General features: G+C 40.2%; 1 protein-coding gene across 3 annotated transcripts in view; it reads right to left on the bottom strand.

Moving 5' to 3' along the window:
* Positions 1–533: 533 nt before the first annotated feature.
* The window catches only part of Sh3rf1 (SH3 domain containing ring finger 1), a 165,511-nt gene continuing 152,160 nt past the window's right edge, over positions 534–13,884 (bottom strand). For all 3 annotated transcript variants that reach the window (XM_027927109.2, XM_071610536.1, XM_071610537.1), the window contains 2 exons: positions 11,097–11,455; positions 534–2,930 (listed from right to left, as the gene is read on the bottom strand). In XM_027927109.2, the coding sequence (XP_027782910.1) occupies positions 2,762–2,930; positions 11,097–11,455 (528 nt within the window). In that variant the 3' untranslated portion in view covers positions 534–2,761. The remainder of the gene's footprint in view (positions 2,931–11,096; positions 11,456–13,884) is intronic.

Genomic DNA, 13,884 nt, shown 5'->3' with positions numbered 1-13,884 from the left:
GCCACAATACAACCTGGAATGCCTGATTTTTAATTCTCACAAGTCATTTGAGAGTAAGCAAGAGTTAATGGAAAAATATTTTTGAACAAGAATTATGTGGTCTTTTCATTTCATGGAAGATTAAAATCATGGTAGGTCTCAGGATTAGGTCCCCAAGCCATGTTGAGACCCAACAGTTCATATGGTTGGCTGAAGGTCTGCTACCCTTCCCATGGCTTCTAGCACTTACCAGGCTCTTTAGTAACCCTGAAGGGGGAGGGGGAGCAGAGATGCTATGCAGTATCTTGTGAGACCTTATAGACGCTTTGCAGAAGACTTCAAGCTTCTTGGAGGAACTAAACAAATAAGGTTTTTTGTTAGTTGGAGAGGTAAAGTGTATAACCACCAAACTGATGCTTGCAGACACCTGCTGTTTGAGGTGTATGCAAAGAATTTTTATGAAACAGAAATCAAGTCAAAAGTATCCTAGGTTAAAAAAAAAAAGGAAAATTTTAAGGACTGACACAGGGGACTTATAAAGGTTGAACATCAAATTTTAATCTTGAAACATTTTATCTAGTCCTCAAATTATTAACATGTAAAGGAATGATAAATTATAATTTTATCATTACCATATCACTGTGTAACAAGCCCTTGTTACAAAATCCATCTACTGTCTCCAAAAAAACCAATAGAAAACCCATACATTATATTACCTAATGATCTATTAACAGATGAAATCTTAACCAACTTTATACCAGGAAACTTATTAACAGAGGTACTTCAATCACATAGCTTAAAATATGAAGAAAAGACAGGTAAAAAATTATCTTAACCTGTAGTAGTCTTTTTACTTTTTAAAATTTTTATAAAATACACTAATTTCCCAAAATAAAGAATATTATGACACATTGGTGTCAACTTACACAGATGAAAGCTGGCATCAGCTTTTTTTTTCCTAACTAAAGTTCATTTCACCAACCTTTATATATTACATGAATATCCCAGTATTTAAAAAAAAAAAAAAATTCAACACACAGGAACATAATGTACAGTGTTTTATAAAAAAAAAAAAAAAAAATGGTTAACTTAGGAATGATTTCATTTTCAACCACATTCTGTATCTTTTTAAGACGATGAAACTTCTTGCTATTGCAAGAAGACTTTTAAGTCCATGTTTCTATTTCCCAGCATTAATTCTTAAAAGTGTAAAAAAAAAAAAATAAGGTTTGTTTTTTTCTTTACTTAGTTCCCATGAGAAAACTGTGGTAACAACCTCACCACCAGGCTGCCTTCCCTCCTTTTATTCTCAGGACTCCCCAGGTCCACGACTGCGTGGCACCGTAATGAAATCGGTGGAAGAGGCCAATGACATCAACGAATGGATATAAATATAAAAAGGCAGGCTCAGCTGGATCCTGCCACAATTGTAAGGTGTGGGCACACTGGCTCCCGCCAAGCCTTCCCGCCAGAGCTTCCAAGGAACAGCCTCAGGAGCAGCCTCCTAGATAAGCTCATCCTTTCCATCTGTCTGCTGGGAGGACACAGAGCATTTTCAGTCATGACTTGTGTGATGGCTAATGGACACCTTAGCCAGAGAGGGAGCGAGTGTGCTCAGCAGACCTTGGTCAGGAGAGGCTGTGGGGTACAGAGTGCTGTTTATTTTACATCTCCTGCAGTGGTCAATGCTGAATGCAAACTAACCTCAGCAGAAAACGGCAATGAACTATACACACCATGCACAGTCCATGTTACTGTGGGACTTGGCAACACATGCAAGACGGTGGAGAAAGAGCCACAATGGATGAACGTAAACTTTTCACAGTGTTTCTTACAGCCTTTGACCCGAACACGAGCGCATCACTTACCACCACATCTCACAAACGTTTTACTGTGTCCTGGGCATGCAGATCACTTGGGGTAAAATGGAAATTACATTTCATAGCCATTCTCAAGACAGCAAGTACAACGTCAATGTTCCCTACTTTCCAACCAATGAATTGAGCTGCTTCTGTTATAAAAACTAAATATTATTTCTGAATATATTTCTAGTCAATGCTTGTGCTTTGTTTTTCCTTATTACTGGTTCCATTCTAGGGAAATTTAAAAACCCATAAAATTAAATTGAGGACTAGGTCTTCAGGTTGATTCCTGATCAAACTAGAAAAAAAGGAACACTAACCTTTCTTCTCTTGAGTTTTTCTCCCTACCCCAGGCCCTTTCTATACTGATTCAATTCTATGTTTGGTTTCCCAAAGAGGAAAACCCAAATTAGAGAACTGGTAATTCTGTCTTAGAGAAGCAAAATATAATGGTGGGGGGGCAGGGGTAAGGGAGGGAAGATGCATCTGACATCAAAACGAATCTCTCGCTCTCAATAGGAGATAATCCAGCTTCTCCTTGGCTCTCATTTCATAAATTAATAATTTCTTAAAATCATAATCCAAAGAATTTATCTATTACAAGAAAAGTTCAAGTTTAAAAAAAAGCAAATAAATTAGTTAAGCCTTGTAAACAATTGTCCATTTTAGTTATACATTTTTCAAAAACAAAAAAGGTTGCTCAGTACAAGGCACACCTTACAATCCCAACTGAGTGGTGAAACCTAGACACCGGTTTTGCTCTGCTGGCTGGTGTGGCTGTGCTGAGGCTCTGGAGCCACATACCAACCCTCTGCTCAGCTCCTGACCCTTCGAAGTCCACAGATGTGCTCTTTCCATCAAACTGCTTTGTGCTCTTTTGTTGTGTGATGTGATTTTGAGTCTCCCCAGTGTTTGTCTCCTCAGATGTTTTCCACAAAGCTTCCTGGGAAAAGGCCAGTTTTCCCATTGCGTTGCAACGTGCCTTTGAACCAGCCATCCTCTCGTTTTTTATGAACAAACACAATATCTCCTTCTTTAAGTTCAAGTTCTGCCTCACTCTGAGGAGGATAGGAAACCACCACCCGGTGCCTACAAGAGAGAGGGAGACTTTGGTTAAGGCCATCAACGTAGTGATAAGAATGGTGCACTTGTCAATCTGCATGAGCCTTCAAAATAAACAGAATAGGAAATAGCATGAATTTGTTTATAAGGGTCTGTAAAAACTCAAAATACAGCTCTTCTCTGTCAGTAGAGATTTGCTTGGCATTAATGTGTTTGGATATGTGCATTTGTCCACTACTGATGGTCCAGACTGGTTTATTTGGATGACCTATGCAGGAGAGCCATTTGACCCCTCCCAGTGTTTGTATGTTGGCCCTACAAACTGGGAAACTGAAAAGTCTTATTCAATTTCCCAGGAGAAGTGTCCTGCCCTCTACTCCAAGAAGAGAGGAGTGTATTTATTTGGTGAGACTGGGAGAATAGCTGAGCATCTGGGTTCGAGCCTCTTCGAATTGTTTGCTTTCAGAGTGGGCTCTGCTCTGCCGTACCTTGTAACCAGAGAGGGGTCAGGGTCAGGCCTGCTTGCTGGCAGTACATCTGAAAGCCTGTGTCTTTGCATCTCTTATTCTGGGACTTGGCAGGAATGCTAAGGAAGTTCATCTGCTTTACACAGCTACATTCTCTGTTGGAAAGGTAGCCCAAGGTCCAGACTTGGAAGAGAGACTGTGGCCACAGATTCAATCCACCACCACCATTAATGAGTTTGACATTCTGTAGTCTCAGATCTGTGCCTATTTCTCCTTGTTTCTCAACTCAGCTATCAGTGGGAAAGGTAGAGTTAGCACTTAGACACTCCAGCAGCTTGCTGGTTTAATATTTCCTATTTCCTGCCTCTTTGTTGCTGAGGCTCTCTGCATGGGATTATTCAGCAGCCAAGAAAGCCAGAGGAAGGTAACTTAGTTTAGGTTCTATATTCTTTTAGCCTTCTCTGTTTATCCAGTGATATTTCTTTCCTTTACTCCTTTTGCTTTTTCCAACCAAATGGTGGGGGATGGGAATGGTGGTATATGGCAGCCAACACCCCCTGGGGCTGTAGTGATCCTTGCCTTCCTGTATTCTCAACACTTGTGTAGGCTCCTCCCACAACACAAAGGGATGACCTGTCTGACTGATAATGTATTATGAAAGTGACAGCACGTGATTTCTGAGGCTAGATGATTAAAGGTATGTGGCTTCCAGTTTACTTTCTCTTGGATCATTCACTGTGAGAAAAATCAACGGCCATGTTGTAAGGACACTCAACATCCCTACAAGGCCACTGCATTGTAAGGAACAGAAGTCTCTTTCCAAAACCCCAAACAATAGTGATATGAATGAATCACCCCAGTCATTCATATCCACTTATATTTACAAAGACCATACATATATAAGACTATTATATTATTTAATACACACACACACACACACACACACAAAGGCTATGTGGCTACCCAGCATAAGTACAACACAGAGGTGGGTTAGCTGTTTAGAAAGGGTTAGCTAATTCAGACACAAGCATTTATAAACACATGTGTCAGGGTTCAATCAAGCACAGACTTGGGGATGAGGCCTGGCACTGTGAGGAAAGCCTTAGCCTAGGGAGTGGGGTGACAAGTTTTTAGGGACACATGGAGCTGCTTAACTTTGGGTCAGTTATCTTAGCTTTCTTAGTCACAGTTTCCACATCCGTAGAATAGGACTATAATGAGATGCTTTGAATGAAGCCCTCGTATGGCAACTGATACAGAGTTCAACCCCAAAATATTAGCTCCCACTGTGATCATATGGTTTATATAAGAGTAGGCAGGGGTCTGGCACTTCTTAGAGGTAAGGTTTGAAGGATGGACCTCTAATCAGGAATCATGACACAACCTAAAGAATCTCTTGATAATAAGACTTCAGAAACTTGAGAATGATCAAAGTTTTAGAATCCTTTCTCTGACAAACAAATTCATTATGGCTTTATCTGAAGGAAGGATGCAGATGAGATTTCTCAGGTCTGATGCCAATATGCTGAAAATCTGGGTAAAAAGAAATGATGTAGTTCCTAATTGGGGCAAGTTAAAATTTAAGTAAAGCTCTACAATTCTAGAAAGAAAAAAAAAGTACAAATGATTCCAAACATATTCAGAGCAGATCTCTTATGAGACCCAATTCTAACTGGTTCTCTGCGAGCTGCCTTAAAGGTAAAATGGAACCAAAATAGTTTGAAAAATTTGAAGTGAATTAGATTAATATCTGCATTTTATAAAATGCACTAAACCAATTTTGTCAAAAAATTTTTTGAACTAGAACTGCTGCTGGGCTAAGAACATAATCTTCCTGCCAAGTTCCCAGTGGGAGCAAATTTTCATTGCTCAGTTATAAACCTCTAGGGGGTGGAATGAGAAACTATGTGCATAATGGAAACTGTGACACAATCTTGATCATATGAAGACTACCAGGTGCAGCAGTGACAGACTCAGAATTCTTCCAGCTCAGATCCTGGCCTCGAGCCTTGTGAGGTGGTTTGCACAGTTTTCTAATACAGACTCATGTGGCCAAATTCTGGGCACAACAGGCCAACTATCTCAGGCATTGAAAAAGCTTTGCCAAGTAGAAGGTTCACAGACCCACAAACAGATGTAAGGCCCAGCTGCAGAGGCCCTTCATTCACATCTGTGCCCCGCCCTCTGCCTCACTTGGATTAGGCCTGTCTTTATGTGAACAGGGATTTGGGGCAGTTCTAAATCTCAGGAGTTCATGACTTCCATGGCACCTGCCGATCCACTTCCTTAAACTTGCACCCCGTCTACTCCTCTTCATTATCATTGTCACCATCCCGGTTGGTGACTTCATTAACATCTACTCCTTTCCTGTCTTGAATCTCTCCCTGTCTCCAATTCATTCTACACATTTAATATTCTTAAGTGGCAACTCTATTTGTAGCTACCCATTGCTGAAAAATCATTAACAGCTCCCCAGTGCCTGCAAGGTTAATCCTCAGACTAGTCCACAAAGCCATCAATGATCTGGCCTTCATCTCTATCGCTAGAGCTGCCATTATCACCATGAATGTACCAAACACCCCCTTAAGCTGGAACACGTTTCCCAGATATGGCCTCTGCTTCTCCCACTCCACACCTTGCTCGTGGTGTGGTTCCTTCCTCTGGGAATTTCTTTAACAGCATCTCTGACCATCCACACCCTATCAATCTCTCAAAGCCTGACTCCAATTCTCCCCTGTGAAATCTCCAGCCCCATGGCTGGAAGTAATTTCATGCTTGACTAAATCCCAGAGGCCTCCATGTATATTTCTTATGGCACTTAGCACAGTCTCCATTGTATTATCAGCATCCCTGTCCCTGTCTCATTTATTCTACCAGACCATAATCTGCTTGAGGGGTGAGATGATGCTAAATCCACTTTATGTCTCACACTACCAAGCAGAGTTATATATAGTGATTATTGTTAAGCGTGCACCATGATGCAAAGGCCTAACCACACAGTAAAGCTATTTTTAAAATGTATTTTAAATGTTTCTTTAAAAGGAATGAAATCTAGATACCTGCTACAACATAGAAGAACCTTGAAAACACCATGCTAAGTGAAATAAGCCACACACTAAAGGACACACACTGTATTGTGAGACACCCAGGACAGTCACTCACAGAGATGGGAAGGAGAATGGCAGCTCAGGGCCTATGGGAGCACAGACTGGGAGTTGTTGCTAAAGGATACAGAGTCTCAGGGTGGGACGGTGAATGTTTCTGCAGATGGATGGTGGTGAATGGTGGTAAACAATGCACATGTACTTGATGCTGCTAAATTGCACACTGATAAATTGGTAAATTTTATCTGCATTTTACCACAGTTCAAAAAATGAGATGACCAAATGAATAAAAAGAATGGAAATAGTAGAAGAAAGAAAGGGAAGAAGAAAGAGAGGGAACAAGCTAACTTATACCACAGTTGCTGGAAAGTTCCCCCTGATCTCTTTGCACAAAGAACTGTGGTGTAGGTGTGGGGTGTGGCTCAGATCCAAATGGGCCTTTTCATGGCTGTGTGATTAACTCACCTTCCAAGGACAGTTACCAGGGTAAAATTAGAGAAACAAGTCTCGCTGCTAAGTAAAGAAATTCTACTGATATCCAATGCCAAACCTCCTGGTTTGGGCTACAGTAGTCTAGCTTTCACCCGTCTTTTATTAGTACACATTTTCTATTTCCTTGATTTCTCTGGCTTTTCTTGTATTCTCTGAAGTTCGCGGATTTTCATTTCTAATCTCCCCTGGTTTAGCCCAAACTGGCCTCCCTGTAACGCTGGGAGCCGCTCAATCCATCACCTTGGCCTGGGTGAGTACCATCACTACTTTCTGCCAGTTGCCAGAGCAGTCTAATATCCAATTAGACTCGCAAAACTGTGATAGCTGGCTTGGTAGCTTGCTCAAAGCCCAAGTAAATTATGTCTGTCGCTTCACCCAGTGGGTTCATTGTCTCTGACTTACAGAAATTAATCATGCTGGTTAAGCCCGACTGCCTTTCTATAAATCTATCTATATCCAATTTGTTTGTTTCCAAGTATTCTAGCCTAATCCCTGATCAAAGATCATAGGTTCTTTTCCAGTTTAGGAGATGGGCTTATAGGTATGTGATTATCAGTTTAATTTCTAAACTTAAAAATAGGAAGAGACAGCTGACTTGCTGTGTCTCCCTAAGCCATATATATACACACAAACATATATATGTGTGTGTGTGTGAGTGTGTGTATATATATATATATATATATATATATATATATATATATATATATGGCTATCACACATACTTTTATTTGCCATCTCTTCTGAAATATTTTATTTCTACTTTCTCTTTGCAATTTCCTAATTATTTTTTCTCAATCCTAAAATAGAGCCTAAAATATTTGTTCTATTATTTCTGCTGTCATCAATTATACATTTTCTGCCTCCAGGAAAGAGTGCTATTTCTTGCTTGTTTTCTTCAGTCTCTCTCACAAACACAAAAGAATCCTTTTGTTCCTTAGAGAATTCCCTCAGCTGACACTGAGACCTGTCAACACACTTCAAGGTTCGTCCTTCCTTATTATGAGACTGCTTAAGTCTTTACATCACATGAATGCTTCTCTCCATTGACAGCACTGGCAGCCCCAGTCACGTCTGTCTGTTTTTCTTCTTTCTTTCTTTCTCTTCTTTCTTTCTTTCCTCATTTATTTATTGTTTATTTATTCCTGTTACTTTAGATTTATGGGTCATGATTTGAGAGGTTTGGTGCTGGCTCTCATTATAATCTGTAGGGATCCCTATCTCATATTGCCCCGATATTATAGACTAAAAATATTTCTATGAAATTCAATCAGTAAAAGTTCTACCAACAGAACCCTAGGCTTCTACATTTTGAGAGGGCAAGAACTGTTGATGTTTATATTGTTGATCAAGGAAACACAACATCTTCAAATGCTTTCTGAATCATACTGAAATGAAAGTTGATTTTTCCTTCATATTAAGCAGTAAATACTTTTTGCTGTGGTAAAATTTTTGAAATATGCAAACAGGTAATCTCTAAATTATATACCTGGTAGCTTTTTATTTTTCCTGGTGCTGGATTGAACCCAGGGCCTCACATGCTAAGCAAGTACCCTATCATTGATTATATCCCCAGCTCTCCTTGGAAGTTTTCTATTAAAAAATTCATTTCTGGTGGATAATAGCCCATTTTCTTACGTTTTTACAGTCAGGCAGACTTAAGAATCCAAGCTAAATAAATATGATTCTCATCATTGTATGAAAGTAAAGGGCTATGAGAAGTTGGTCGTGCTAGCTTTGTATTTAATATTCCACTGAACGTATGAATTATAAAAGTATAAACGTGGGCAGAAATCTTCTCCAAAGACCTATTTCCCACTCCTAAAAATTGAAATGGTTATATTAAAAATGTGTGAGAGAATTCCAGAGTGCCTGAGCCCATCTGTCCCATCATTAAATTCTCCATGTTCCCTGTCTGATGTGCGTCCCTTGCTCCCTGAAACGCCATCACCTGTCTTCCTTAGTAATTTCTCCTTTTCAGGAGCGCTGAACAGCAGGAGCCTGCTGTTAGAAATGAGCCTCTCTAAGAGGAAAGGGCTGGAATGCAGAAGCCACAGAGACTGAGGACATCTGGCAACTGAAAAGGAATGCATAATGGGGTAGGAGGCTCGCAGTGCCTGAGTCAGGGCCTGGGGAGAGTCTGGGCAAGTGAACCATCCCTGGAAACAGTCACACAAATACCAAAATGACAGAGAAAAGAGGACAGCGAGCCTCACGGAATGCAGGAAACTGCAGATCATCGCCTGGAGGGAAAGAGGGAGCCTTTGGGACCAAAAGAAAGTACACAAGTGACTGGACTATCTCCAGGGACAGGACCTCCTGTCCCTGGAAAGCAGAGTAACAGCACTGCAAGAAAAAGCCTGCCGCTCGAATAGAAGATCAAGTGAAGTCAGGACACAACTTCAAAGCTTTACCAGAGCACAACAGACAAGAGAAAGAATGATTCCAAGTGTAAGGAGGAGATGTTTTTTTAGGGTAATGTCTCATTTCTCAACTGGTTTTATAAGAATCAGAATTATTATTTAACTTTACTATAAAAACATACACTGTGCATTTTGTACTAAATGCATATAGGTTGTTTGAAGTTTATTCTTTTCCGTTTTTCAGTTTTTCCCCCATATTTTTAAATTGGTGCATTATAGTTGTACATAATGATGGGATTTATTATTACATAATTTGCACATGCACACAATATAACAATAAAATTTGGCCAATATCACTCCCCTGCACTTCATAGTTTTTTTAATATTTCTTTTTAATTGTAGATGGACACAATACCTTTTATTTATTTATTTTAATGTGGCGCTGAGGATAGAACCCAGTGCCTCATTTGTGTTATGCAAGAGCTGTACCACTAAGCTCCAACCCCAGCCCTCATAGTTTAAGTAAAAAAGTATGCCACAAAATCATATAAATGAGGACTTTAGATTTTGATAAGCACAAATGTTCACATGGCTCTTATCTGAAAGACAAAGGTAAGTGCTGGGGAATTGGCTCGGTGGTAGAATGCTTGTTGGGCATGTGGGAGGCCAGACACTCTCCAGCACAGCAATAAATAAATAAATAAATTTAAAAATGCAATGGTGAGGGGCTGGAGTTGTGGCTCAGTGGTAGAGCGCTTGCCTAGCATGTGTGAGGCACTGGGTTCGACTCTCAGCATCACATATAAATAAATGGATAAAATAAAGATCCATCAACATCTTTAAAAATTTTTTTTTTTAAAAATGCAATGGTGAAGTGAATTTGAGTCATTTTAAAATATAGTGTTTTACAGTAAGATCTCAGTTCTGTAACACAGAAAATGCTTTGAAAAAGGCAATACTTCCATGAATTTAAAATTTGCTTCATTTATGAAATGCAGGTCACGAGGGAATGAAACTTACAGAAACAATGAAACAGCACTTAAAGCAAAACGTTTGTATTTTATGTGAAAATAGCACACTGCTTTAAGGGTTCTTCATGATGTTTTCCTGGGTAATAAAGAGTATTTCATTCTCAGTTTGTATAAACCAAATAGATTTTGTCTCATTAAGTGTATTTTCTTTCCTAACACACTCCTAGAATCCCACTGGCTGTATCAAACAGAACTGCTCCTGTTTCTGATCATTATTCAAGGCCAGAACCACCAAAACAGACCTCATTATTCTGAGTGTACTGAACCAAGTCACTAGGTCAGGAGAAGAGTCAGAACTAAGACTGAGGACAGCCACACTCTTCTGGGTCAGGAGGAAGAAGGAAAGAATTCTCTAGCTACTTTAAACCAGCAGGTGATGATATCAACTTTTAATAAATGCAGAGGTTAAATAGAGAGAGTGACTGCTGGTAATGGAACAGAAGCAGGAAGAAGGAAGTAAATACGAGTGAGTTTCTGGTGACTGATAAATTTCATCTGCATCCATTCTGAAAATAAAGAAAAAGAAGGCCGGAGACCAACCCCACGGAAGAGATCTAGGGATAGGGGGAAAGGAGACCAGAGTACATTGCAGCAAGTGAATAGAGTCAGAGCTTGACGTTATTACAAATTCAGCTAAAAATAAGGACACAAGAAAATATCTTAGATATCAGACTGTATTTTCCAGCATAAAGCTTGCTATTCACTTCAGAGTTTTCTCCTAGAATGACAGTGAACTCACCTTTCACAAACAACAGGCCTAGAGTCATTTGCAACAGGACCCAGGGAGGAACATGCCTGACGAGGAGGTGGTGCGATGGGCACTGCGGAGTCCAGGGAGCTGGTCTTCCGATGGAAAGCATCCTGGGCCAGGGCTGCCCCTGCTGGTGCCGCGGTGACTGGGCCATCCGCGTCCACGGGGCAGGAGCCTGCTCGACCGTGGCCTCCCCCAAGGGGTAGCTCAGGACCCACAGCTCCCTGCAGGGGCAACTCGCCACCACTGAGCTCCATTTCCAGGGTGGGCGATGCTGGAGGGGATACTCGGGGCTTCCGTTTGGTGGAGGCACCAGACAGCAACTTCAATAACCCCTTTTTTTCTTTCTAGAAAAAGAGAAACAGGGACAGTAGTTGGAGACGGACAGCGCTATTGCTGTTGTAATCTATAGGTCCCTCCAGTTTCCGCTTTTCCTTGGATCTTTTGAAATTGTTTGTTGATACTTGGTTATTGGTAATCTGGTGACCAGTGTTTGTTTGTACAAGGTTAAACCGGAGGGTTGCTGCTGCTTCTCCCATTCAGCCTGCATGCTTTTGTTTGTTTTAGACATCCTGTTGTTCATTATCATCTTCTACTGAGGTAATGAAGATAAGCAGATAAAAAAGATAAAAGGAAGCTAATTCACAACAGGGGGACACTAGGGAAGAACAGAGTTACCTTAGATTAGGTAGAGGGGAGTACAAGGGAAGGGAGGGGAGAGCAGGGGATATGGGGATAGGAAGTATAGAAGAATGAAATAGATATTATTATTTTATGTTTATGTGTGACTACATGACCAATGTGGTTCTGTAACATGTATAATCAGAAAAATGAGAAATTATACCCCATCTATGTATGATATATCAAAGGGCATAAATGCATTCTACTTTAACAAATAAAAAAAACATTTTTTTTAAAGATACAACAAAAACCCCAGTTTGATAAAAGTCTAAGTAGATATTTAAGGATAAAATGAAAAATTCAGAAGATAGATTGAACTGTCTGAAATTCTGCCTATCCTGTCTCTACTGTAAGGGAGCTGAATGAAATGCAAACCTAATAGCATGTTATTCCACACCCACAGATTTGAGCCTCATCATTTACAGGAATGATACCTTCATCAGAGTGTAGGGCTAAACCACTTCTCACTCATCCTCACCTTGATTAAATTTAACCAGTCAATAATAACGAAGTCAAGTCATTTCTATTCTGCAGCCATTCCCTTGATAAGAAACCCAAAATGCCACATTTTAATGAAAGCATCAGTATATTAATACTTTAGTATCTTTTTTTGCAAGCAAATGCACAAATAACAATTTTACCCAACAACCTCATTTCCCAGAAACCATCTCTTGAATTTTTGCCTCTTCTGACATCTTGCTTGGCTCTGCTAAGAAAGCCAGAACTTGAACTAGCTTTCCTTCATTCACACACTCGAAAGTGCCAATGTTTTTTGATGACCAAGCTTAACATCATTTTAAAATCATTATCTTAAATTGTTTTACTAAGATGTCAACTACATCATTAAGTCCTCTTTATGGAAACTCTGCTTGAAAATGAAACATTTCATAGAAAACTATTTCTTTAGAAAACTCTGTAAGCAAATCAGAACTATTAAGGCCCACCAACGGTGACATGGAATTATCAGGGACCCACAAGGAAACAAAGCACTGAGAAATTTTTCTTGGAAATATGAGTTAGCTCAGATACAGTTAAAAAAAAAAAAAAAAACCCCTTGGGGAAATGAATCTGAGTCCACAATAACACAATTCCATTAGAGCCAGAATGGCAGAAATGAGGAAGACGGAGCAATCATTTATCAGATGATGAGCAAGCATCCCTGGGAAATTGCACCACAGTTTCCATTTGCTTAATGCTGCTCACAGTATGCATTATCCCCTGGGCTGGAAATGGGAAGCAGGGTTAAGAGGGATAGGGAGTAAGTGCTAAGGTCATTTCTGTACCAGCTTGACTCGGGCTGTAGCTGAGCAGAGCCAGATCCCTTCAACCCATTCCAAGACTGAGCAAGTTCCTTCTGCATCTCAAGGCCAGGGCTTCGGCTCATCACACATATAATGTCACATTATCCTACAGGCAACCACCTGCCTTCCAGTAAATGGGCCAACAAATTTGGACTACCTGCTTGAGTGTAGAAACTGTATCTTACACACCTCTATATTTTACACAGGACCTAGTACAGAGTCTTTCACCTATTAGAGCTGAGAGGCCAGGACAATACTGGAAAAGGATGAGACCCATGGAAGGGAAGCCAAATATTTAGCTAGTGACAGGGCTCAGAAGATATAACAGGAGTTTTGTATTTCTTTAATGCAGAGGAGATAAAATCTTTCCTCTCTTCAAAGGTCAATGAAATGCCCTGACTAAATAGCTGCCAATGCTGTGGCCCTACTTCTTGGAAGGAGTCTGAGGTCAAAAGAGTCGAGCAATGTGCTGGGAAGATTAATGTCTGATAGCTTACACTTCGAAGGTAGCTATCAGCTGTGACTTCTAGCTATTCCTGCCATGATGTAAGAGGGCACACACTAATCCCTGGACCCCCATGGATCCACCAAGAACATCGAGTCCATTGATAAATTACCATCTCAGCAAGCCACAGCTAAAGATGTTGCTTAAAAGCTCAGTACCGGGCACTCAGAAGAATATCAGATAACTGAAATGCACTCAGGGAACAGCCTTTAAAGTGATTAAGAAGAAAGATGACTTGGCTCATTGAAAATGATTAAACACATTAAATACAGCTTGCTTTAATGACTTC

This window comes from Marmota flaviventris, chromosome 3 (genome assembly GCF_047511675.1).
Source record: "Marmota flaviventris isolate mMarFla1 chromosome 3, mMarFla1.hap1, whole genome shotgun sequence".
Classification (NCBI taxonomy): Eukaryota; Metazoa; Chordata; class Mammalia; order Rodentia; family Sciuridae; genus Marmota; species Marmota flaviventris.
The sequence above is the reverse complement of the archived record's forward strand: the minus strand, read 5'-3'. Positions and strand labels throughout refer to the sequence as shown.